The sequence below is a fragment of the Muntiacus reevesi genome, chromosome 6, assembly GCF_963930625.1.
Source record: "Muntiacus reevesi chromosome 6, mMunRee1.1, whole genome shotgun sequence".
NCBI classification, from domain to species: Eukaryota; Metazoa; Chordata; class Mammalia; order Artiodactyla; family Cervidae; genus Muntiacus; species Muntiacus reevesi.
The window spans coordinates 46681992-46709848 of NC_089254.1; the positions used below are offsets into that span (position 1 = coordinate 46681992).

The 27857-nt window shown below is 41.3% G+C and overlaps 1 protein-coding gene across 1 annotated transcript in view; it reads right to left on the reverse strand.

Annotated features, from left to right (window-relative positions):
• The window catches only part of LAMB4 (laminin subunit beta 4), a 112287-nt gene that overhangs the window by 60059 nt on the left and 24371 nt on the right, over positions 1–27857 (reverse strand). The window contains 10 exon segments of the mRNA XM_065938470.1: positions 314–499; positions 10764–10914; positions 11836–11913; positions 14452–14563; positions 16958–17137; positions 22564–22752; positions 24292–24412; positions 25519–25733; positions 25921–25986; positions 26832–27018. Coding sequence (XP_065794542.1) covers positions 314–499; positions 10764–10914; positions 11836–11913; positions 14452–14563; positions 16958–17137; positions 22564–22752; positions 24292–24412; positions 25519–25733; positions 25921–25986; positions 26832–27018 — 1485 coding nt within the window.

Genomic DNA, 27857 nt, shown 5'->3' on the forward strand with positions numbered 1-27857 from the left:
CAGGATTTGCATTATTTTAGTTATTTATTATTCTTATACAAACGTTCCATCACCACTTCCCTCGACCTAGTATCTTAAATCTATAGCTCCAGCTTTAGTTTCTCTCCACAGAATAATGTGTGTGTACATATGGCTCCCTGTGTTGCTTTAATATCTTCAGGAAACCCTTTGGTTTACAATGCTCTCCAGATGTTCAACTTTCTGCAAATCCTGTTATGATGAACCTAGGCAAGACTGGAATGGAAACATTTAGCTTGAGAATGTATTTCATTCAGCTTGGAACCACCATCACAGAAGGGGAGTTAAAGGATACCCGAGTTTCATAGTGAATGGCAACTGTGAAATCCATGGGAACAGGGATGTTCCCCACAACAAATCTCAAACCAGCCCCAGGGAGAACCCTGGCAAATCCAGGTCCCGTCCACGTAACAGGCATCCCAGGAACTGGCTCTCGGAGAAAGATGGAAACAGCAGGCAGTTGGTCAGAAGTTACCGAGCCCTAAAACAGGAGAGGAATGAACACAATTTTGCCTAGAGTGAAGGGTTAGAAGAGAAAATTAAAAACCTCATGTATTTCTTGATGTGTATATAATCCATCTGAGTACCGGATAAATTATTCCAACCAGGACACATTCCAGAATACCACGGAGAATAAAGTGCTGATTCTGCAGCTGTGGAACATATGTTACTGTATAGAATGATCACTTGGAAAGCAAGATCACTGGCCAGCACGTGAAGTTACCCCATGTGTCATAAGCTGAGTGATTCTACATTGGTGACTTTGGCTTTTCTCAGATATGACTATGGAGCTCTGGCCAAAATATGAAGAGAAGGAAAATATTCCCATGTCTACTTCATGGATTTTGCCTAATTGTGCATAACAATGATAAAACCACATGGATTTGTTTTTTCTAGATATTTCTTTCATGCAAATGTGAGAAATGATCTTCTCCCATCTGCTTGGGGGCACACGAGTACAGAACTGCTCACACGCTTGGTTGATTAGCAGTCCTGCTGGTCTCGATGCTGGATGTCAGCCTTGGGCCATCTGGACCCCGTAGATAATACTTCCTTGATGACTTTTGCATCTGCCTCTCAACACTTCCAGCCTCCACTGGAATTCTGCCTCTTTCTTACTTTTTGCCTGTGTTGCTGCAACAGTCTCTTGGCTGTTCCCTCTGTGATCCCTCTAGTCCAATACATACCACACACTGCTGCCAAAGAGCATTTCAAACGCTTTCTCACTGCCAACAACCTCACGCCCAAATTACTTAGCCTGAAGTTCAAGTTGCTCTGCGATCTACCACAAACTGCTCTTCACTTGACAAATGTTTATTTAGTAACAATTCAATCCCGGCCTCTGAATCAGATGCAAAGATGAATAGACTAGAATCCCTGCCACAGAGGAGTTTAAGGTAAATAAGAAATGAGATGGAAGTGTGTGTAAACTCATCTCTGCAACATTTTCAAACTTTAAAAAAGTACTCTGGGGACATCACTGGTGGTTCATTGGCTGACTCCATGCTTCCAATGCAGGGGGGCCTGGGTTCAATCCCTGGGTGGGAGAATTAGATCCTATATGCTGCAACTAAAGAAACTTATGACCTGGAGCAGTCAAATAAATAAAAATATTTTAAAAATAGTAAATAATAAAATTTTTAAAAGTATCTTGGAAATTACAGCAGACAGTGTAGGTGCCCCATGGGATCCCCTTTACTTAGTTGGTACATCCATTCCCCATTTGTTGTACAAGTGTGACTTCTAACAGCTCACACTTGCCCCTTGTCTGGAGAATTTGCCTCTCACATCCCCACCCCTATGCCTAGGGTAGCTCACAGCCAATGACAGCCTGTGTGTCAGTCGCTCAGTCATGTCCAACTCTTTGCAACCCCATGGACTGTAGCCTGCCAGGCTCCTCTGTCCATGGGATTTTCCAGGCAAGACTACTGGAGTGGGTTGCCATTTCCTTCTCTAGGGGATCTTCCCAACCAAGGAATCGAACCCAGGTCTCCTGAATTGCAGGCAGATTCTTTACTCTCTGAGCCACCGGGGAAGCCACCAATGACTGCCTGATAGGGTATAAAAGGCTAGCGCTGTGGTCTCAAGAGCTAGGAAAACTTTATCTGCAGTTTATGTTTCTGACTTTCTCTATGGGTCAATCCAAGGTTTGTTTTGCCTGAGACCACCTTTGACTCTTTCTCCCTCTCCATCTTATTTCCTTCATTCTCTTAAAGAGTTTTCCCAAAGAAGACTGCCTTTGTAAATCACCTGCACATGACTCCAGTCTCAGGCTCTGACCTGAAATAGTTGGTAGCAGACAGTGTACCTAAAAGCAGATTCGAAGATGCATTCCTGGAGGGGAATCACTCACTGTTCAGGTGGCAACAAGGACCTCAGTGGGTAACATGTGTGGATGACCCTTGTGGAGCGGCAGAGCCATTGCTAAAACTGTCATCTGGGGCGAAGTGGGGCAGGATAAAGAGGGAAGGGGAGGCATTGACATGAGCAATATTTCTGGCATTGACAGATACGGGTTATAAGGACTGTGGGCCCGGATGGTTACTGTTGGTTGTCATTGGTACATGTCTTAATTCTTGGGTAGGGACAAAGAATTCCACTACTACAAAGCTGCTGGATGGTCACACTCCTGCACAGAGTGAGCTTAAGAAGCAAACGGGCAGAGCCAGCTTCACGGGCATATAGCCTGTGCAGCTGCATGGGACCCCATGCATAGAAGGACCCCATGCTTGGTTTAATGCTCTGCTCTCATCATCTTGAAATAATTAAGATTTAAGAAGTTGTTTCCTAAGTGAAATGTCTTGGGACAATGGAGCATGCATAAGGACAGATGATATATGCACAGTGTATGTCTGCCTCTTTGCTGCCCCGTTTGCATGCAGGGCACACGCTGCCCAGGAGCATGGGATTCAAGTGGACCTACTACGCTTAGGCATTCAGTGAGACTCAGAGGCAGTACAAAGTGAGTGCGCTACATCTATGACTAAGTAAGCAGGGGTGCCAACAGCTCCAAGAAGCTGCGTTTTCTGTTCCAACCAGAAATTTCTTTGAAAGCAGAAAGAAGGGAATGACATTCTAAGAAACACATTATTCATGCTACTTCCTTGTGTCAGCCAACTACTTACACTGAAAATGATAACAAGAAGGAAAGAGGACAATAGGCAACTCAGAGTTTCTTTTCCTTTCAGTTCCTCCTCACTCATCAATAAGCTGAAGGTATTGTTGGTCAAACACACACTAAGACATGAAATAACAGCTGAGTTAGTTTTGTACAGCATTCCCATTGTTCTAGAAAGAATAAAATATATATGCATGGTGATGGTTTGGTCACTAATGTGTGTCTGATTCTTTTGCAACTCCATGGACTGTAGCCCGCTAGGCTCCTCTGTCCATGGGATTTTCCAGGCAAGATTATTGGAGTGGGTTGCCATTTCCTTCTCATATACATATATACACATATATACATACATATATGACTCCAAAATAAAAACTGTGTAATTTCAGTGATTATGTGTAAGAATTAAGTGATCTTATGTTTGCAATTAAAATTGGCATTGCATGCTATGGAGATGAATAGTATAATTCATGCTAATAATTAAAAATTTTTAATATTTCTTCACTTAGAATGACATTAAATAGCATATAAAATATTTTGACAAGTTGAGAGGCAGAGACTATGGAAGAAAGTAAATTAATATTTTACTATCTTCAAGGGGCCCTTTCCTTATTTTTTATTTTGGCTGAGCATCATTCAGGATCTTAGTTTCCCTGTCAGGGATCAAACCCATACACCCTGCAGTAGAAGGATGGAGTCCTAACTATTGGACTGCAAGGGGAGTCCCCCTAATTTCTCAGTTAGGGGGCTCTGCACTTAATTTCTATTTTACCCTGGCCCTGCCCATGGGTCTGAGCATGCCAGGAGTGAGCTGGATTGATGCTGCTAGTGTACCACATGGTTCCTTTTATTGGACCACTCTATCTTGCCACCAGTTCCTGGGGCTGTTAGCTGCTATGTCTCACCACTGCTCCCTTCTCCTGAGGACCGCCCTTGGCTGAAGGGAACTGCCTCACTTGGGAGGTGATCTGGGTCTGGCCTGGCAGTTTGTAGCCATGACTGCCTGACATGAGAATGCAACAGGCCAGCCCTGTGACCTCAATGGAGGACAACTCTAAGGTGCAATGTACGCTTCAGAGTTTCCCCAGGGAAGAAGGCAAGGCTAGACTACCCTAGATGCCATCCTTGCCTCCCTTTTCCCCCGCCCCAGCCTCCTGCCCTCCTTCCTGACAGGTTTCTCCTGATGAGCACTCCTTCAATAAAGCACATGCATTCAGATCTCTGTTGCAGTCTCTGTTTCTAGGGAACCCAACCTAAGACAGTGATTAAGGATGTACGCATATGCACACATATACTTATGTAAAACTAAAAGTTTCACCAAAAAATATGCCCTTGCTTTACAGTCTTCTGTCGTACTAAGTTGATCCAAGTCAATTGATTTCATGACCTACTTACCAACAGGCATGACCTGCAGTTTGAAAATTACTGACCTATGGGACCCTAGAGATGGAAACAGTTACTTATGTCTGGATGTTAGGGTAGTGAATGTCACAGAAAGATACATCTGAATTAGGTCTTAAGGGATGACTACAAGTTTTCCAAGTGAGTAACACAGAAGTAGTTGTTTCAGGTGAGAGTCAGGAGAGGAGTCTGTGGCTGTTTACAACAGTGTTTCTCAAAGTGCTTCCAGGGACCACTCATGTTACTAGGGGTGCTTGGCAAATATGCAGATTTCTTTTTTTCCCCCCAAATGATCCAAAAAGTATTTATTAAAAAAATCATTATGCCAAACATCTCAAATATCTAAATCCAATTAAAGATCACAAAATGTATGTATGTTTTCCTAAAGTCTCTGCAGATTTCCAAATTGAGCATCACTGCTCTAGAGTTACACTGTCTAATTGAACTTCCTGCAATAATGAAAATGTTTCATATCTGCACTATCCAGTATAGAAGTCCAATGTGGCTACAGAGTTACTTGAAAAAATATGCAGGTTTCATGACACCAGTCAGATTCCCCGATTCAGCATCTCCAGTGGAAGGCCCTAGCATCTGCATTCTAAACAAATTCCCCGGGTGATACTTCTGTGCACTAAAATCGGGAAGTTCATGCCACTGGGAACAAGGGCACTCCAACCCTTCTTTTTTCAGGAGGACTTCAAATTGAGATGCCTGGATTCAGAGAAGGCTTTATGGACGGGGGACATGGGGATAGACAAGCAGAAGAGCAAAACTGCTTTGATGTGTACATGAGCCTGAATGGAGGACCACCACTCATGAAGCCTTCTCCGACCCTCTCGGAGGTTTTCCTTAAGGGAAATTCGTAACATGTTTTGTGCACCTCTTCACGCACCCCACCTTGAAATGCATTCATTGTGTACATGCCTCATTTCTTCCACAAAAATCTCAAGGGCACGCTCTATGTCTAGGTGTTTCTGTTTTCATTCTTTCTATCAAGAAAGTTTCTTAGGCATAAAGAACTGTTTCAAGTGCTGGTTGTATGAACAGGACAGCCAACATCTGCCTTCTTTTGCTTTTCCAACATGTCCCTTCATGCAAACACACAGGAATGCTCAGTAAAGACCCCGGCATAATGAATGAACAAATAGACCTAAAGTTATCCTGCCTTTAATTAAATAGTAGTTGAATGGCCACAGGGTTTTCTGGTCTCCTCTAGCCTGCAGAAGCTATTGGAGGCAGGGCCCTGAGGAGGCAGCACCACCCTGACACTCATATCCAGCACTGATCAACTATAACCATTTCAGAATCAAGAGCATAGTCACACAGCATCCCCAGGGACACCAACATGTCCTTTGTCTTCAACTAGGAAGACAGCCATTTCTCAGCATTGTACGTCTCCTTTTTAAAAAGACAAGAAAATATGAAAGCACAGACTGACTCTTCAACTCTCCAGAATCTTACTTTCCCAAGGTTTTCACACTGAAGAGAAATAAAGCTAAAGAAGTTTTTTCCAGAGGCTCTAGTTACTTTGAGTGTGCGTCTTCCTTTCCTTCACTCTATTCTTGAGGATATTAAGAGCTTAGAGTGACTGAGAACTTACATGAGCCAGGCATGGTTCTAAGTGCATTACCCAGGTTATTTGCTTCTAGCAGAATAGATAATGACCCTGAAGATATGGTTTACCTCATTCTGTTCATCTGCTTGTATGCTTTGCTGATGTTTTCTCAGTATTATATTTCCTTTGTCAATTATGAAATCATCTCCTTGTTGCTGGAAATACACATCGCATGTAGGCAAAGCTGTTGCTAATATCTTAAAAAGAAAAGAAATGGTAGTTTAAGTAACAAACAACAGTTTCAATTTTATCATAGTTGAGAAGTTTCAGATTCTACCAGAATTTAAAAGGGAATCATGATTCTCACTTAATAGCCTTGGGAGGAAGTCATGGAGGCAGCGTAAAATTTTTTGTTTTTCTGTGAAAATGTGAAATTTTGGGTGGTTATAAGGCTACGTGTTGAGTTTTCTTTTCAAGGGCTATTATACTAGTGTAATTCTAAACTGGGAAAACATTTCTTCTTTGCTATTGGTTTTATGGTGTTTTGAACATTAATAATATGCATGATGTACCGACTCAAAGATTTATTAGATGTTGTAATTTTGACACCTCCAGACCAATTTCTCTTAGTTCTCTGTAAAATTTGGCTTTAAATGTTCCCATAAGAGATTATGTCAGGATAGCAAAATTCCACCAACTAAACTAAAACAGCAGAATTGCATCCATGCAACTGCAGTTTCCTTTAAATCCTGGGTTTTGTGGGACTCACTTTTATATTATCTCCTAGTCATTCAGTTGTCTACACAGAATCTCCAATTGTTCATTTCCAAGTTTTCACCATACCCCGTGTGTTAGTCACTCAGCTGTGTCCGACTCTTTCTGACGTCATGGACTGTAGCCCGCCAGGCTCCCCTGTCCATGGGATTCTCCAGGGAAGAATACTGGAGTGTGTAGCCATTCCCTTCTCCAAGGGATCTTCCCAAGCCAGGGATTGAACCTGGGTCTCCTGCATCGCAGGCAGATTCTTTATTGTCTGAGCCACCAGGGAAGCCCCTATATGTTTGCTTGATGTTTCACTGTTAGTTTTACAGACAAAAGTTTTTAATTTCACAGATGCTCTGGTTGTTCATTGTGAGTGGGAAACCCTGAGCCCTCTATTCTAGTGACCACTGTTCAGACTCTTGAGCAGGCTGTTCAGTCAGCTCCTTTGGACAGGACCCACAGGCTTATGTTTATTTGTCCTCTTCATTTTTTCCCCTCACTAATTATGTTCACCTTACAACACAAAATCATAAACTATTTTACTAATTTTACACAGAAAACACATTATGGAATACTATATTAGATGCCATACTATGTTAAATTCAATCAATATTAACTTTTGTGGCCACATTTAATTTCTATAAGAAAACCAGTCAGGTGCTTCCCAAACTATGTACAAATCACCTGGGGATCTTGCTAACATGCAGACTGGATTCAGTAGGTCTAGATGGGGGCTGAGAGTCCCCAAGTCTAAGGAATCCACAAATGATGCCACTATTATTGGTCTGCACACCATATTTTGAGTAGCAAGGATGTTGCCATAGACTGAATGCTTGTGTCCCCCTGCTAAATTCCTATGTTGAAATCGAATCCCCATGGTGATGGTATTAGGAGGTGGGGTTCTGGGAGGTGATTAGGTCATGAAGGCAGAGTCCTTATGAATGGGATTAGTGCCCTTATAAAAGATGCCTGAGAGAAATCCCTTGTTATGGGAGGACTTAGTGAAAAGACAGCCCTCTAAGAACCAGGAAGTGGGTCTCAGCCATTGCATCAGTAGGTTCCCTGACCTTGGACTTCCTAACCTTCAGAACTGTGAGAAATAAGTTCATGGTGTTTATAAGCCATCTGGTCTATGGTATTTTTAGCAGCCTGCACAGACTAAGAAAGATTAGATAGACAGATAGGTAGATACGGATGGATGGATAGATATAGATATATAGATTTTTGAAGACCTACCAAGAAAGTTAATTGTCATTCTTCTTAGCTCTCCAATTGGAGAGTATTAAAGCAATTACTTGTAAGATGGGTTTTGGGTTCATGTCCTTGTGTGTCTCCGTTTTCCATCCTCTCTCTTCTCCCTGAACCTGGCCCCTTCTCCATCCCTGTCTGGACTACTGCAGATGGTGCTGCTCCAAACTAGACTCTTCTCCCACTGGATGGTGTCTATGAGGACACAGAGGACGGTCTTCATCACGTCATTCCTTTGCTCAGAAAGATTCAAAATTTAGCCTCCTTAATGGTGGTGGTTTAGCTGCTAAATTGTTTGACTCTTGCAACACCATGGACTGCAGTGCACCGGGCTTCTCTGTCTGTGGGATTTCCAGTCAAGAATACTGGAGTGGGTTGTCATTTCCTTCTCCAGGGGATCACCCCGACCCAGGGGTCAAACTCGAGTCTCCTGCATTGAAGGCAGACTCTTTACTACTGAGCCACCAGGGAAGCCCAGCCTCTTTAATGGCAAAATCTAATTTTATCTTCCAGTACTTCTTCTCTATGTAAACTTTCTGTTCTACCCGTGAATACACCTGCATTGTTTCTCCTCTGAGTTATTACTTGGAACTTTTCTGGCTGTACTGTCTTCTCCCCTAGTTCACCAATGGAAACACTTAATTAGCTTCAAGTCTCAGTCCAGATGATTCTACTTGTGTGTTAAGTCCATTCATAAAGGTTCAGTCATGGCTCTAAAATCCTGAAGCACTTACGGACTCTTCTTGTTTTACGGCACTGTCCCTGTCTTGAGCTATTTATGAAAAGTGTTAGTTGTGGTTAAAAACTTCTGGAGGGCAGAGACCTTAACTAATCCTTTTCTATGCCAGTCAGCCTGGGTCTCAGCATTATGCACCTGGCTATAAACTGGGGTTCTTGTGACACTTTCTCTGGGTTTGATCATTTGGCAGAATGACTCACAGAACTCAGGGAATCACTTATTTATGTTTACTGTTTTTTTTGTATAATAAAGGATATGATGAAAGGATATAAATGAACAGTCAGATGAACATGTACATAGGGTGAGGACTGGAAGAGTCCCAGACATAGGAGCTTCTGTCCCCTTGGAGCTGGGCTGCACCACCCCCAGCACACCTATGTGGCCACCAAGCTGGAAGTTCTCGGAACCCAGTACTTGCAGGAATTGTATGGAGGCTTCAGCCCACAGACATGATGGATCATTACCTCAATCTCCCTCACCTCTCCCCTTCCCGGAGGATGGGGTGTGGGGCCAAAAGTTTCAAGTGTCTAATACTTTCTGGTGACCAACCACTGACCTGAAGCCATCCAGAGTTACCTCATCAGGACAAATGACACTCCTCTCACCCAGGAAGTCCAAAGGATTTAGTAGTTCTGTGTCAGCAGCCAGGGTCAAAGACCAAACAATAGAACAAAGGATCCTTCTAGTGCTCTTATCCCTTAGAAAAGCTCACAGGTTCTAGAGCTCTGGGCTGGGAACCAGGGACCAAGATCATTAGGTGTATTTTTTCTATTATTTCTTGATAGTTGGAGGTGGAGCCTAAATATCAATATTCCCTTCCTAAAGTTTTTTTTTTTTTTCAGTTACTCTCATAAACCTGTAATCCTAAAAACCATGAAGAAGAATTCAGACATAGGATTGTTTTATCTTGACTCTACCCACCGCAGCGCTGAATCGAGGTCAGGACAGTGCAAGCCTCCTCTTCCTGCTCCAGTTTCAGTCAGTAAAAGAGCAAATTCCAAGCCTCTTCAGGGGTATTTTCATCCCTCCCACTAGTCATGTCCAGATTAGGAAGAGATCTCAGGAAATGACTTAGTCGTTGGAACCTGGAATGAGTTCCCAGTTTTCCATCCAAATCCTGTCTCTGGAATCAACTTTCATATGCCTTCTCCCCTTGAAGTCGTTCACCTCACATTGCCTTTTCCTGGGTCAGATTCCTGCCTGCGGCTAGAGTCACAGGCATATGAGTGCTATCAGAGCCTAACTTAACTTTTCTCTGTTGGGTTCAGATGCTTGTGTTTGCCCCCATCATAAGACTTTGAGATAAATGTTTTTAGGGAGCATCCCCCACAGGACTATGACTTGTACTGTATGGGACCAAGGGGCGTTTTCAATCACACACCCCACGACCAGCACTGAGGACTGCTAATCCAAGATCAGCTTCAGGAGGTTGGTGAGCACATCTTACAGTTGGTTTGGTACCAGATTCATTCATTCAGTAGCAGAGATTCACAGCTTTCTATTATGCACCAATCACAGGGCTCTGCCCTAGAGCAGCAGTGGTGATGGAATACACACCCACCCTTCCCTCTCATGGTTTAGTGTCATCAGGGAGACAGACCAGGAAACGCTCAATAAACATTCTCTATCTGACGGGTACCTTGAAAGAGCAAGAGTCAAGGCTGTGTCATCACAACTTAATCCAATTCACACTTCTGTGCCAGCCTCTGTGTTGGAATGGGGATATAAAAATAAAATAGAATGCAAACTCTGCCCTTAAGACTTTATAGAATCTGCAATTCTGTAATAGAATCAACTCTGCTCCATGTTTGTGGGCAAAACCACTCTCTTCCGGGTACCTTGCCCACAATCTCAAGGGTGTGCTTTATGTATTTACCTACACTCCACCAGATGAAGTCTGTAAGGAGAGTCAGTGAAATACGAACCAAAGGTGCCAGTCCCTGAAGAGGCGTGGCTTCCTCCGCCTCATAGAGGTAGAAATTCAAAGGAGCAAAGAAATAGCCAGGCACTGGCTCAGTGCAGCTGCGACATGTAACGTGGGGACGGCAATCACACTGCCCATTCTTGGGTGAGCACCTGTAGGGAAACAAACCCACCTCGTGAAAAAAAAAGTGGAGGTGGGGTGGCAAGTGTAAGATAAGGACCTCGGGGTGCTGGGGTAAGTGGCCTCTGGATTTGAGTTCATTCTATGAATCCATCAATCAGTCATCCTGGGGAAGATGTGGAGAGGCAATGGGATCTACAGGTCTGGTCTTTTTGTTAACTTTTTATTTTATATCATATAATTTTATTTATATTTTATTTTATATATATAGTTGATTGACAGTGTTGTTCTAGTTTCAAGCGTACAGCAAAATGATTCAGCTATACATATACATGTATCTATTCTTTTTCAAATTCTTTTCCCATTTAGGCTATTACATAAAATTGAGTATAGTTCCCTGTGCTACACACTAGATTCTTGCTGGTTATCCATTTTAAATACAGCAGTATGTTCATGTCAGTCCTAAACTTCCCATCTCTCTCTCCCCTGACCATTCTCCCCATATGGTAACCATAAGTTCATTCTCTCAGTTCTATAGGTCTGATCTTGACAAACCAAACCAGATCCATGAAACCCTGGTCATCGCTTCTGTCCTCAGTGGCTCTCTGCTTCTCTAAAAACTGCACAAAGGAGGATGCTGGACCTCTCTTTACACGCTGACAGAAAGCTGGTGTTTTAGGTGGGTCAAGTCATACATGTGCAGTGATATTTCCCACCACCTTGGGATTCTCAAGTAACAGAACTGTTTTCTCAGCCTCAGAAATACCTGAAGTGAAAGAAATCAAGTGGGCTATCTTTAATGTCTCAAGATTGCTGCTTTTCAATGCCCTTTGCCTGCCATGGAGTGACTTCACTTCTGACTATCAGCATGTCCTAATAAGTGTGCTTTACTTATGTTATGGAAATGGGATTGAGGAATACTGCCACCAAACTCACTCATTTTACTGACTTACACGTTGGAATAAGCACCTCCAATATCACAGTCGCAGGGAGAACATCCATGGAGGTGATTTTCCAGTCCCCAGTATCCAGCCTACAAACAGAAAATGCTCAGTTGATTCCAGTTGTGAAGTATGCTTCTCTGAAGTATGGCATTAATATTAAAAGCACTACTACTCAGTTGTCGACAGTAAACAGCCACGGGGCCTGAGCAATCACACAGCAGCTTGCTTGTCTACACCCTTGATAATGATCTTCTAAAAGTACACATCTATTCCCAGGACTCGAATGAAGAGGACAGGTAGGTTGTCTATGTGTTGCTTTGAATGGAATTGCAATGGATAATCAACAAGGACCTACTACACAGCTCAGGGAAGTCTATTCAATATTCTGTAAAAACCTAAATGAGAAAAGAATCTGAAAAAGAACAGATATAGGTATAACTCAGTCACTTTGCTGTATACCTAAAATACAACACTGTAAATCAACTATACTCCAATTAAAAAAAAAAAAAAAGAAATGCAATAGAAACCTCACTGTTCCTCTGACAGCACCAATTTTAGCTTCAAGCGGGGTTGTTTAAGGCCAGACAGGAGAAATTCTTCAGCTATTCTTGCAACTGTTTGCATAAATTCTTGCAACTGTTTGCATAAAACCAATGGAGTCCCTTACTATAAAACCCCTAGGGATTTTTACTTCCACACTACAGCAATGTTTGTGAGTTAAAAAAAAATCATTCAGCTGGTAGTGAGATCTTGTATGAATTATCACCGTTCAGTAGAATTGCTTACTTATAAATAATTGTTTTGGCATAACAAACTCTCCCCATGTTGAGAGATCCAACTCTCTTCTTCAAGACTTTTCTCATCATTGCAACATCTTGACCTTTATTCGATATAAACAGCTGGTGAGATACAAACAACTACTTCTCAATTCTGACGTTTACTATAAAAGACTCAGAAAAAGACTCCTCTGCTCAAATATCTATTTAACAAGCTTAGGTGAAACTAAGATCTAGGTAGGCATGGAATTCTCATTTGAAATGGGTTTGTTAAGTATTCATATGTTTTGTTGTTATCTTGGTACAATTTTATGCCCAGTTTTACTCCAACAGATTTATTTTAAACATTAAAAGTTGACACAGTTTGTTACATAACACAGCTAAGGGCTTTTGAAATCCTTTTTCCCCCAAACCAAACTTCAGTTTAGGCAAAACCAATGTGAACTGAACTGCTTTACTCAGGCTGGGGTTGTGAGACCCCCCGAGAGGCCACACACCCTGTAATGCTGGCCCCCAGCGCACCATCGGCAGATCTGCGTGGGGTACCAAGCAGATGCCTTGGCTCAGCCATGATGGACAAGATTCCCCAATAGTGGCCCCTGCTCAGTTATTTTCCTTTTGCAAGAACAATGGCAGTTAACTAGCTAAGAAAAAAAGTCAGGCCGAGGCTAAGGTTTGTCTGCAACGATCTGATGTGGTGTCTCCGTTGACCTATTCACTAGCTCTACACTCCTTTTTTGTATTGCCCATTCATTGGCACAGCTCACCTTCCAACGTGAAACTTCTAGATGACCTGTCCTGTGGTAGAGTTCCCTTTTCGTATTTTCTCCTTGCTTTCTTTTCCCTCCTCCTCTGCCTCATCCCCATGTGTTTTCAGTAAAGCGACTTACAATATTAGCACAAACTATGTTGTAACAGACATATGTTTCTTATTTATCAGCTACATGTCTTCAGACACATCAAGGTCACTGTTCTTTTATTAGGTTAAGTTTTTGTTTTTTCTTTCTAAAATGTCAGGGTGGGCTGCCAAGTTTGGAGGACAAAGGAAAGAGCTGGGTTTTTAACTCTCTAAATGCATGACACATTTCTTATGGCGGGAACATGTTTTATTTTGTTAATTTGAGATATACATGCTCATGTGTGTAGCAGAGTCTGTGAAAAATCCAAGGGTTTATTTATTTCCCACAGGAATCTACAATACATTTAAACTTGATTTTTTTTTTTTTAATGAGCTCGTCCAAAAATAATTTTAGGCAAGGAGGAGTAGGGGTGGGAAACTGATTGTATATTAAAAGACTCCATGACCTGGTGGCCTTAACAAGGGGTGGGTGGGTGGGGGCAGCGGCAAATAAATGCTCTTATACGCTATTGCTTGCACTTCTAGAAGAGTGGACCAAACTATTGTCTGGGTTGGTTCAGATCCACTGGGTAAAAGTGCTGGTAAATGTTTAACTACTAGCTTTCTGCAGAAAGATGGGGGCTGATTTCCAGTGTTTGCTGACTTCTGCAGTGTAAATACTTTTACCACAGGAGTACTGAAATACAATAGGGCAAGGAAAATGATCAACAAGACCAAGTCTCTTCTCGGCAATGGCCGTAGGAGACCACATCACTCCCTAGAGCGGGCGATTTTGTGCTCAGTCATGTTCAACTCTTTGTAGCCCCGTCAGGCTCCTCCGTCCCTGGGGAGTCTCCAGGCAAGATTACCGGAGTGGGTTGCCATGCCCTCCTCCAGGGGATCTTCCCAACCCAGGGATCAAATCCAGGCCTCCCATGTTGCAGGCGGATTCTTCTACCATCTGAGCCACCAGGGAAGCCCCCCTAAAAGGGGAATCAGAGGCAAATACATAGAGTGCATTCTTCACAGCGTAGTCCGGCAGCAAATGACTGACACAAGCATTGGCCTGTATCCACATCACAGGGCAAGAGCGGCAGCCTCCCAAGGGGGTGACAGTCGCAGGCTGAAAGCACATCGTACATAGTAGTTTTCATTTTGACTTCTTCACACTGGTAAACCTTATTAGCTTACACTGAGCTAAACGTGGCCACGAGAACCCTGAGCAGCCTGCCCCGTCAAGTTCACTGTCTGCCTGGCCTCACCGCTATTGTACTTCATTCAACTTTCCCCAGGAAAGCCAATGCCAGACACTTTCAGAGCCCTCATGTGGTTCTACCGGGCACCAACTAGGAGGAGGCAAGAGGTCATGCGTGTTGGGGAGTGGGGCACTGGATCAAGTGATTAGGGGCAAGGGTTTCTGAGCGTCATGGATGCTACTAATGGCTCCCTCTCTGGCAGATGCCATCTATTATAATCCTTTCTCTCCTCTTTTTTAGCTCCTCTTTACTTTTTTCTTTTTCATTCTCTCTCTCTCCTCTTTCTCTTCCACTCATAAGTGTTGCTGAGTTCTGTTCACGTTGTGAAGGCTAAGAAATTGTGCAACCAGAGCAAGATAGGTATTTTCCCTGCTGAATCTGCTACAGGAAAAGCTAATGTGCTTGGAAACAGCCCAAATGACCTTCAGCTGATGAGTGGATAAATAGTGGTATATTCAAATGATGGAATATTATTTAGCAATGAAAAGATATGAAGTTGCTACAACATGGATAAACCTTGAAAATATTGTGGTAAGCAAGAGAAGCCAGACACAAAACACCACACATTATATGATTCCCCTTTATGAAATGTCCACAATAGGCAAATCTATAGGAACAGAAGCATCACTGACTCAATGGATGTAAATTTGAGCAAACTCTGGGAAATAGTGGAGGACAGAGGAGACTGGCATGCTACAGTCCATGGGGTCACAAAGAGCCAGACATGACTTAGTGAGCAAACAACATAGAAACATAAAGTAGACTAGTGCTTGATCAGGGCTGGTGGGATGGGAGGTGGTAGCTGGAGTGTTTCTTTTCTTCTTTATAGTAAAATATGTATAACATAAACTTTACCATCTTCACCATTTTTAAGTATATAGTTCAATAATGTTACATACACTAACACTGTTGTGCAACCAATCTCCAGAACTCTTCATCTTGCAAAACTGAAACTCTGTATCATTAAATACCATCTCTCTATTCCTCCTTCCTCCCCTCAAGCCCTTGGCAACCACCATTCTATGTTCTGTTTCTATGGATTTCACTTAACAAAATGCTTTCAAGTTTCATCCATGTTGTAGGATGGATCAAGATTTCCCTTCTTTTTCAGGCTGAATAATATTCCATCATGCATACATACCACATCTTGTTTATCCATTCATTCATCAATGGATACCTGGGTTGCTCCCACCTTTTGACTGTTGTGAATAGTACTTCTATTAACATGTGCATGCAAATCATCTTAAAGATGCTGCTTTCAATTTTGAGGGTATATAACCAGAAATAAGAGTATGGCATTTCTTTAAGGTAATGAAAATGTTCTAAAATGGATTGTAGTGATGGTTACACACTCTGAATATACTACAAATCACTGAATTGTATACTTTAAAAAGTGAATTGTATGGCATGTGAATTATATGTAACTAAATCTTTGACAAAAGAAAAATCAAAACAAAACCCAATTCTGGCCCATTTCTTGGAGGGCATAATGTTAGTCAGCAAACAAGTGTAAATGCCTGGAGTACTGAGAGGTATACTGGGAAATTGGCTTAGCTATATAATTAATTACTCTGAAATTAAATTTTACATCAAACCCCAAAAGAAGAGCATTTAAAAAATAGAATGATTCGTCATGCTGCTATCTAAACATGCAAATAATCCACAGTTCCTTATATGGGTATAACCCAGAGCATGACACTGTGATCAAAGGGAAACGATTAACCCAGACTCTCTGAGGAATCAGCAGCTCTCTGAGACCCCAGGCAGCCTTAAATTTCTGTGATCCTAGAGCCAAGGGGCTTCCCACTTGGCCCCCCAAAACTGCAGTTATTTCTATTTTCCCGTGACTCTGTTGCTTCTTTTTTCCCCCCACTTGAAAATTGCCTAAGAAGTCATCAATCTACGCAAAAATGCATAATGTAGTTTAACAAACTTGTAGAACGGAATCCTGGTGGAGGATTTTTCTTTTTTAATTTAAAAGTTTCATAAAGGCATTAAATTTCTTGGCAGTTATGCTGCGTTTGCTCCAGCAGTGAAAATCTGAGCGCCCTCTGCTGGTTCTTGATGATAAACTCGGCAAACAACCTAAAATAGTTCTCCACTAATTCACTAAAATTTGTGAGAGGTTTTGTATCACTAAGAAAAGTATCCAGAGAATGCTGGGACTCAAGTATTTACAATGACCAAATGTTAACACTGACAGGGGCAGCTCCAAGCCTCAAAATGCATTCAAGGTGACGACCCAGCCGCTGCTGACTTACACTGACAGCCAAGGGGGTCCGCGGCGCTCAGTCCGTAGTGGTTTGGCTTGCATCTGTCGCATTTTGCTCCTTCCACGTTCTTCTTATACAGGCATCGGCCGGTCACAGACCCCAAGTCAGGATCAGAGTGGCTTACACAAAGCCCACCCGAAATGGTCCCATCGGGGTCACACTCACAAGCTGGGGACACAGATGTACATTATCTTAATGAACTGCAAGTTGTGGGAACCCTGAAATAGAAGCATACTGCTTTACCTTCACTAGAACTGTTTTAGTTGTTTGAATACAATAAATGTGTTTGAATAATTAAACCAGTGAGCAAGGGCTGCTCGGGTATGTCTCCCATATCTCAGAACTAGAAAAATGTTGAATAATACATAAATATATTTTTGAAAGAATTTTAAGTGATTCTAAAGGAAGACGACCAGAGAAAGTCTATTATGAAAGCTAGATGTTAAGAATAGATTGATGGAAAAAAGCAACAAACCATAAAATTTATATGGACCACATACAACCCTGAATAGCCAAAGCAATCTTAAGAAAAAGAACAAAGCTGGAGCCACCATGCTTCCTGATTTCAAATTATATTACAAAACAATAGCAATCAAAAGGGCATGGTATTGGCATAAAAATAAACCTATAACCCAGTGGAATAGAACAGAGGGCCCAGTGACAGACCCATACAGGTATGGTCAACTAATTCATAACCAAGAAGTCAAGAATATATGCCCGGGAAATGCCAGTCTCTTCAATAAAAGATGTTGGGAAGACTGAACAGCCATGTGCAAAAGAAAAAACTGGATCCCTCTCTTCCATCATTCACAAAAATTAATTCAAGATGGATTGAAGACTAGAATGTAAGGTCTTAAACCAGAAAACTCCTGGACGAAAATACAGGCAGCAGACTTCTTAATATCGGTCCTGGCAATGACTGTTTGCATTTGAAATCAAAACCAAAGGCAAACAAAAGGAAAAATAAACAAGTGGTACCATATCAAACTAAAAAGCTTCTGCCCAGCAAAGGAAACCACCCACAAAAGGAAGAGGAAATTCACTGGCAAGGGCAAGAAGTTTTATAACAAGTGTTGTCAAGGATGTGAAGAAAAGGGAACTTTTTTGTACTGTTGACGGGAATGTAAATTGGTGCAGCCACTATGGAAACCAATATCGAGGTTCTCCCCAAATAAAAAATATGAAATACCCAGAAATTCCATTGCTATGTACTTATCTGAAGAAAATGAAAACACTAATTTAAAAAGATACATGAACTCTATGTTCATTGCAGCATTCTTTACAATAGGCAAGACAAAGAAGCAGCTTAAGCAATCAATTGATAGAATAAAGAAATATACCCCATTGTGTATATTTACACAATGAAATACTATACAGTCACAAAAAGAATGAATTCTTGCCTTTGGGGTAACATGGGTGGATTCTGAGGGCATTATGCTTAGTGAAATAAGGCAGACAAAGACAAATACCACATGATCTCACTTACATGTAGAATCTCAAAAAAATCCCCAAAGCAAACTCACAGTTACAGAGGTGGGGATGAGAGAGATGGGTGAAGGTAGTCAAGAGGCACAAATTCCCAGTTACAGAATAAATAAATCATTACTGTAATGTACACCATGGTGAACATAGTTAATAGTGTATCCTACATTTGAAAGTTGCTAAGAGAGTAGATCTTAAAAGTCCTCATCACAAGGAAAAAAGTTTAACTATGTGTGGTGATGAATGACAACTAGACTTACTGCAGTGATAATTTTGCAATGTATACAAACATGAGTCACACTGTATACCTGAAACTGATAAAATGTCATATATCAATTATATCTCAGTTAAAACATCAGATTGATTATTTTAGGGGTGATGAAAATATTGTGGACCTAAGTAGGGGTAGTGGTTGCAAAACATTGTGCCAGTGAACTGTGTTTATTTTTAAATGGTTAATTTTATGTTATATGAATTTCACCTCAATTTTTAGAAAGATTTTAAAAAGACTCTAAAGGTGAAAATAAGGTCAAGAGATAAGTAAGAGTGGGATGGTGTAATGAAATATGTATCATATATTTGATTTCATACACTATAAAGGCATCAAGGGACATGATAAAGAGAAAAAAAATCACACAAAATGTCTACCAAGCCTCTGAGATATGGTTGTGAAGAAAGTAAATCTGTCCTTCCCATTACAGAAAAATATGTTACAAAGGTAAGAGTTATCATTCTTTTTGAGTCTTCTTGGAAAGGAGCACCTTCAAGAAAGAAAAAGAGAGAATAAGAAATGTTCAAATCTTTGTTTTAATTTTGGAAATCGGTTGGTGGGGCAAAAGCTTAGATGAAGAGATTCTGGAAAATGAGATAAACAGTCACATATAACAAAAGTAACATCCTCCTCCACCTTTTTTTTTTTTCCAGTAGAAATTCAAACAATTAAAAGAAGGAATGTCATATGAAAAAGGATGCTGATGATATGAGTAATTCCAGTGGGTAAAATCTAGAAAATGTAGCGCTTGACTGAGTATAAGAAAGAAGAGTTGGGGCTGCCCAATACAGCAGCAGCCTTCTTATCACTGGAGGTCTGGCTGTGACTTTGGTATGGAGGACAAGTGCGTTCATTAGTAGACATTAGATGACCAACAAGGTCATCCTGTATCTTCATGGACCTGTGTTTTCAAGGGATTCCACTTTTAAGGAAAGCAATAAAGATTTTTAAAAAATGAATGTCTGGATTCTAAGAAACAACTATGTGAAGGTTTATACATGTTTGCTTTGGAGTAATAAAACCCTCAAGTCTAAAGCAATGTTTACCTAACCACCATTTAGGTTAGTGTATTTAGGGGAAAAAAATTCAGTCAGTTTGGAATCACTGAAGCAAACAGTTGTCTGACGGAATCTTTTGTTTGATTTTCAGTTGTTTATTACTGGATTGGAACTGATGATAAAATCTTACTATGGAAAACCAGCATTGACTTCTGTTTAGTTTGGGGAAAAAACCCACAATTTTCTTCTAATTAAAGCCAGTTGCTTCTAGGAAGGAAGGAACAAATTAGGTTTATTTTAGAAGTAGCCAAAAGGAAAAAAGCTCATCTTTATTTGGGAGACACTCCAAAGGGTCAGCAATGAGTTCCAGAGTATAATTTAATTATACACAGAAATAGCCTTTGGGGAAGGGAAATGGGTAAATGGCCAGTAAGTTTGAAATAATCCTGCATTATGGCCTTTAGAGTAGAACTCCAATAAAATCTTTTCGGGTCACACAATTAAATTCCAGCAAACATATTATTGGTGGAGTCTACCAAATATTTGTTTCTTCTGTATCATATTCAACTGTGTCTTAAATCATAGAAGACTTAAAACTGGTCAACTCTTAGGCCTGGAATCTGAGCATGTAAATATTTAGGCTCAAACTAGGACAGCTTAGAGAAAATTTATATGAGAATGCTGGTCAAATACACATCATTTGTGTACACACACTTACAAACACATAAACATATGCTTAGAGAAGCTAAGAAGTCTCAAAATTGTTTTTTTTACAAGCTCATTTGTCTCTCCTCAAGAAATTCCTTATTCACAAAGAATGGTTTTTAAATGTCAAATCAAGGGTACTAATTTTCTTTCCTTCTTTTCCTCCAAAAGCACCATTAAGTTAATACTAAGTGGTTTTAAAGAGCAAGACTCTGGTTGATGTACTTTATTTGAAATATTTGGTTTAGTTATTTCCAACCTCTTTTCAGATTCCCAGATTATCTGTTTCTTAACACTGTATTTTCCTGATTCCATCTAAGAAATTTCATCTTCATTTACAAATATAGAGCTTTATAAACATTAATAAAAGTTGTGTGTGTTTGCGTGTGTATGTGTGAGAGAGAGAAAGATAAGGGTAGAAGGACAGGGAGGGAGAGAGAATTGGATTATGGATTCTGGTAAAAAAAAAAATGTAGGGCACTTAGCACATCACTTTAAAGAAATATGTTTTCTGAGGACCCAAATCTTTATATTAAACAGGGCATGTAAGGTAAATTTCTTTTTTTTTAAGGTAAACTTTTATACAATCAGCTACTTACTGAGTAATCTGAGCAAAAAAATTTCATTTATGATTATTCCACATCATGATGATTTAAACTTTAAAATCTAGGACACTGTATGTATTTGGGTGGCTACTGATTTACTTTTGCATAAGACTTCAATTTATATATTATGATTATGTAAAGCCTGAAACTGGAGTTTCATAGCAAATCCTTCAGACTTCTCAGGTGGCGCAGTGGTAAAGAATCTGCCTGCCAATGCAAGAGTCATGGGTTTGATCTCTGGGTCAAGAAGATCCCCTAGAGGAGGAAATGGCAACCCACTTGAGTAATCTTGCTAGAGAATCCCACATACAGAGGAGCAGGGCAGGCTGCAGTCCATAGGGTCGCAGAGAGTCAGAGATGACTGAGTAAGCACACGGCATAATACCATTCATCTCAAGTTTGGAAACATGTCAACATGTATCATTTGTTGATTAAAAATGTGTGAAAGTGTAAAAAGAAGAAGGTAATGATAATTGCTAAATATATGAGAGTTTATCCATAGGAAGGAGGGTAGACAAAGAGGAGAAGTGGGTAGCTAGAATATCCCATTCATAGTGCTGGAGTGTTGTAGTAATGTCCTAAAGGTAAGAGGGCAAGATACTAGGTTCTGACAAAGCTAGTGGTGGGTTTTATTTTCTATTTATGTTATTTTCTATTATATTGTCTATGTCTAAAATATTATCTTTTAAAAAGTTGAGATTAATAAAATGAAAAACTTTTAAACATTAAAAAAAGAAAAATGAGAGACTTCCCTGGTGGCCCAGTGGCTGAGACTCATGGGGACAGGGTTCAATCCCTGGTCAGGGAACTAGATCCCACATGCTACAACTAAGAGTTCACACGGTGCATCTCACATGCCACCACAACGAAGATCTAAGTTCCCATATACCACAACCAAGTCCTGGTGTGGCCATAAAGATACATTTTTTTTTTTTTTTAAAGGAAAAATGAAACAAGGTAAGTTAGCTTAGCAAAGCTGAGTCATCTACAGCCAAATGCTATAGCTGATCTCCCTCCTTAATTACTTACCTGAGCTGACACTGCAGGTGCTTGTGGCAGCTTCTGAAACTATTGCCCCCTTCTGATTGAATCCAGAACAGTTTCCTAATTCATCAGTATTCAGACCTGGTAGCTCAGGGGGTAAAGAAACTCTCTGCAGTGCAGGAGACCCGGGTTCAATCCCTGGGTCAGGAAGATCCCCACCCTGGGCAAGGAAATGGCAACCCACTCCAGTATTCTTGCCTGGAAAATCCTATGGACGGAGGAGCCTGGCAGGCTACAGTCCATGGGGTTGCAAGAGTAGGACACGAATTAGCAACTAAACCACCACAGCCATGGCTGCGAGACCACAGGGAGGGACCTAGGTTATCTGGCCCAACTTGTTCAGAGAGAGAAAAGCTCAGAACTGAAGTGATTCTGCAACTCCCACCACTAAGAGGGCAGTTTGGAGATGCTGCTGGGCCCAGTGGGGACCAGGTCCATCAGCACCTGCTCAGATGAGGGGCGAGGATGCGTCAGAGGCCGGGGGCTCACGGATGCACGCGTAAGGATCCAAGATGGCCTTCAGGGGGTCCCTGTAGAAGAGTGGTCTGCAGCGGTCACAGTGCTGGCCCTCCGTGCTGTGCTGGCAGTCGTCACACACGCCCCCACTGCGGGCCCCACTCGCCAGGTATGCAGTCATGTCGAAGTGACAGTGGTCAGAGTGGCCGTTAGAGTGGCAAGCTGAAAACCCAGCAAAGTTAGGAGAGATCGCCAGGGTCCCCACGGTGAGCATCCTGGGGATGGTGGCTCCCTGCTCCATCACCCATTTTCCCCTCCTCCACTTTCTTCAGACTCCTTACACCAAGTATATAGAAGCTTAAAATAGTTGCTTTCAAGGATCTTTTTAGCACTCTGATTCTGCTCATATACTCTCTATAAAATGTGTTCTCAAAATGTTCACTATTTAGATTTTTTTTTTAATCAAGCAGAGAAATACAAATCAGTTGGGTGATCTAAGTCATAGGATGCAATATTTTTTTGTTGCTGTTGTTCAATAAAGAATATGTTTAGGGCTTTCTAGGTGGCATAGAGGTGAAGATTTGTTGCTGTTGTTCAATAAAGAATATGTTTAGGGCTTTCCAGTTGGCACAGAGGTGAAGAATCTGTCTGCCAATGTAGGAGATGTGGGTTTGTCTGGGTCAGGAAGATCCCCTAGAGGAAGAAATGGCAACCCCCTCCGGTATTCTGGCCTGGAGAATCCCAAATACAGAGGAATGTGGTGGGCTACAGTCCATGGGGTGGCAAAGAACTAGGTATTAGACTGAGCACACAGCACACACAAAGAATATGTTTACTGACTCAAACTGGTAAATCTGAAGATTTTACATCACATGCTTGGGAGTATGGTAGTACTGGATTCTCCAGATTAGATGCTAGAGCTGGTCCAGCCAGCCTCTCCTTCTCTAGGGCAGAACTACTGGAAGCGGGGCTAAATGTCATTTTCCTCCCAACATGCGCTTAGCCAGATCATCAGAAGGAAAGGTTTAAAGGAATCTGTGTATCTTTGTGATAATATCTATGCTACTTGCCTGATTGGGTTTTTCCCTGTAAACAGCATAAGCTTGGGCCACATTTTGCCGGGTCATGTCCACTGTGTCACTCATGGATGGGGCTTTTTCTTAAGAGCTCATCTAATAACCTCTTTGTCAAATCCTGTTTTTCCCACATTTGGGAAAAGAAACTGAATAACAGCTTTAGAAATGCATCAAAATTCAGAGGCAGATAACACATGACAAAACCCCCTCCTATCTTTTTAAGTCTAAACTCTTGTCAAACTCCACCCTGGGCCTCATTTCTCATATCTTATCTGTTATATGGGTTTAAGGTCACATTCACTGAGTGTATATTTATTCAGGAAAACAGTCTGGCTCTCTGTACAAATTCTAGTGGTCACCAGATTGCCGGAGTGACACCATCCCCACTGATATAACCCTCCCATGGCTGTGCCCCTCCAATGGAAAGGGCCACACAACATGTAATCTAGTTCTTCAAATTAATGTTAAGTTCTGGTGTGAGGGTTGGAGAAGCTGGTGTTCTTCTGTGCAGGAGTCATGAGGAATATCACATAGTTGGAGCTGGAAGTCACAAGTTCCCCCTCTGTGGTGCCAGAAGGCCAAGAGAAACCAGCTAAATGTTCTCCAAAAGAAGGGAAAGCAGAGGCTGTGTAAGGAGTTTCATATAAGGAAGTTAAGTCTTTGCTAAGAACTGAGGTCCACCCACCTTGGCAAGCACTGTCCAGGAGGCCCATAGCTGGCCTCCAAGGAACATCCTGGAAGAAGTCCTTGCACCTCTCACAGTTTGGGCCATCTGTATTATGCTGACAGATGCATCGACCATGAACCTGCATGCGTGAGCAACATGAATGGTGTGAACACAGGGCTCATCTTTGAACTTCGAGGACGTTGGAGTTCTTTAAATGGAAAATGAAATACCAGCCCAAGGAGGTCTCTCTGGGTCTTAGTTTCCCATGTGTTAGTTACAATACGAACCCTGACTGTCTGCTATTACTTGCTTAATTAGCTTTTAAACTTTTTAAATTTTAAGGTGCTTAAGTGAACATTTACAAGGAATTCTTTGTTTTTCTGAATTCTGGTATCAGGGAACACATGGTCTGAACGCAGACCCTTGGAAAACTGAGGGCCATGATGGAGAGTGTGTATGTGTGTGCACGCGTGTGTGTCTGTGGGGGATGATTTAGGAACATCAGGGAATTAGAAAACTAAAACTGCAAAAAGCTGTGGGATTCTCTTGATTTTTCACAAAATGCCCTCTGTGCCCACATTCCCAGGGAAAAGTTCCATTTCTGGTGAAACATATGAGGTGTCTAAGTGGAAAGAGCTATAGTCTCCAGCCTTGTCCTTTATGACCAATAGTTCAAAACTATTTTTAGTTAGACACACTCCCTAGATTCTGCACAAAATTTAATTCTTCTACTGTATTGTTCCTTTAAGATTAGTCCCAGGAGTGGAGAAGATCTGCACTGCTTAGGACAGAGTCATTCATAGCGTGTCACTCGAGGTGACGGCTTTTGACAGCATCAGCTGTCACTCAAACACTTTGGCACTGAGCCCGGGCTCTCGCATGAATAGACCTTCAATACATTTTTATGAGACGATGTATGTGACATGGTTCCTCCCCATCAAATCTCCATTCCCTAAAAAATCAATAAACAAGAGAGACTAAGATGGACCATCTGGAAATCATAAATTACAAATTCTGCCCATTAGCTCAGTGATGCCCACATGTGGCAGAATTCACAAGAACGTCTGTCCAGAGAACCAAAGGTCCCCAGATGGCCTGACGGGCCAGACTGAATGATACCTGCCTGGCACAAAGAGGGCTCCAGGCTTGTTGATCCCCACATACAGTCTGACATACATTCAGCACTAAGACAGTGAAGGGAAGATAGGAGAGCCGATCTTGCCCTCGGGTGAATTTGTAACTCACCATGATGGGAGGGCTGAAAACATCATCACGCGTCTTCTGTGCCGAACCACATTCGCTAGCATGGCCATTGCAAAAACAGATTCCTCGAACCACCATCTCATACAGAGCATAGTAGTATTTATTAAGGGAATCATTCTGCTTTCTTCCAAGCAAAGTATCCCTGAGAGTATGGAGCCTGGTAAAGTTTATCCTCAGGTTTGTTAATATCACAAGGTCTAGAGAAAGGAAAATAATGAAATTAATAAATCAAAGTGCATTAGGGTTTGCAAAGTGCAAAGGGTTCAAAGCACCCTCCTTTACTGATACTCCCTTACCATCCCATAGACATGCAATGACAAGGAATCTGCCTCACGTGAAGTTTTACAAAAGAAGCTGGTGTGAAAAATATAAAGCAATTCATACCCTGGATGTAAGGGCTGTAAGGGTTTTCTATTTCAAAGCTGGGATCCAACACCTTTAAAACAACCTGTAAAACAAAGGTAGGTAAATTTAGAGTGTCTTACCCCCAAAATATAAGTGTTCAATATACTCTTAAAGAAGATATCCTGACCTTACAAGAAGGCTGAGCCACTATTTCCCACCTGGTGTAGAATGTAGATTATCATTTGGGTTCTCATTTGAATAAAAGTACCGAGAATGAAAATGAAGGAAGGTTGTTAAACAGTCATTCTGGCTTTTTATGCACAAGCGGTCCATGTAGACAGAAGTGCTCATACCACTGGTGGAAAGGACTCCTATGCTTAGTTGGGGTGGAGTGATGGGTTCATAATTCAGCAAGTCCTCATCAATGTGGATCTGGCACTGAGGGATTCTGGAGCTGCCTTCTGTCATCATTCCTACTATTTTACCTGATAAGGTAATACCTCCCAAGCCTACTCCTATCCCCTGACTTTCTGCCCATCACCAGCTTTGCTCTGAGGAAGTTCTGGGCAGATTCCACCCAGGTGGGGGGCTTGCAGAGCATAGAGGGCTGCCATTAGCCTTTATGGTTCCTTTGAAAGGACTGGAAAAAGATATTCCTACCTCTGGCACCCTGGCCACAGTGCCCAACTTGCATTTTAGCCCTTGTTTACCTTCAGTAGGGGCACTCTTGTACAGGATCATTTCCTGTAAGGTATTTGTAATTTATCTGAATTGAATGAGATGAATTCAGGACTCATTTCAATTTAGACACTACCATTCCTAAACAAGCAGCAACTCATGTTCTATTTCAGTAGACACTACCTAAACTGTTTTCATCTCGATTAACCACGATAACAACAACAAAAAGATTTCATTTCCAGGAAAGAAATTGCAGAAAGGAAATTCTAGCTCACCACCAGTGGAGGGTTCAATATTCGAATATCTGGAGTCACAAACAACATCTCCCACTCCCTGGGCCTGACCAGATGTAATGTTAGGGAAGGAAGTAGCACAGTCTTTGGCAAAATATTTGAACACTCTCCAGGTGTGTCCATAGTCTGTGGAGCGTTCAACTAACATTGCAGCAGGCCGAAAAGTCTAGGAGAAAAATCAGTTAAACTTGTCATGCTTTGCAAAAGTAGAATTTATAACCCATTCCAGATTGACAATATTTTTGAATTCCATTTTTAATACCTTTATTTGTATCTTTTCAAATCTATTCTAAGGAATTCTCTGGTGGTTCCACTGCAGAGGGCACAGGTTTGATCCCTGGTCAGGCCACTAAGATTCCACATGCCATGCAACAAGGCCAAGAAAAGGAAAAGAAAAAAATATATATACTCTACCATGAACACACCAAAATCTCTATCAAGTGGACGACTATTTATGAGCACATGCTTTGTCCCAGAATCAAACTCCATTTTAAAAGTAATTGAAGAAAAATGGCATGTACTTTTAAAAAAAAAGCCAATGCAGTTGACATTTTTATAGCAATCTGCATGTGGTTTTCCTTCACTTAGAGTACTTTTCCTCTGGCAAACTCTTATACATCCTTCAAAATCTACCATGAAGTTAACCGCTTCCCCAGAGTTGACTTAGCCATGTCAAATAACCCCCCAGCATTCTAATTGTACATCTATTTCTGCACTTATCACTCTGCATTGTAATTTCAAAATTATATATTTATTTATACCCATGACTAGACTGTGAGTTCTTTGAAATCAAAGACTACTTCTTAAATTTTTAAAACTTTTAATTTTATGTTCATCTTTTATGACTAAAACCCAGCACCAGGCCTGACAGAATTAGAATTCTGATGAATGTTTAAAGAATGATGATAGCACAGATTTTCTCTGGCATCTAACTCAGTAAAGAGCCTTTAAATTTTCTTCCTTGTTGATCACAATTTTTTTTTAATTTCCTTAAATAATTTCCAG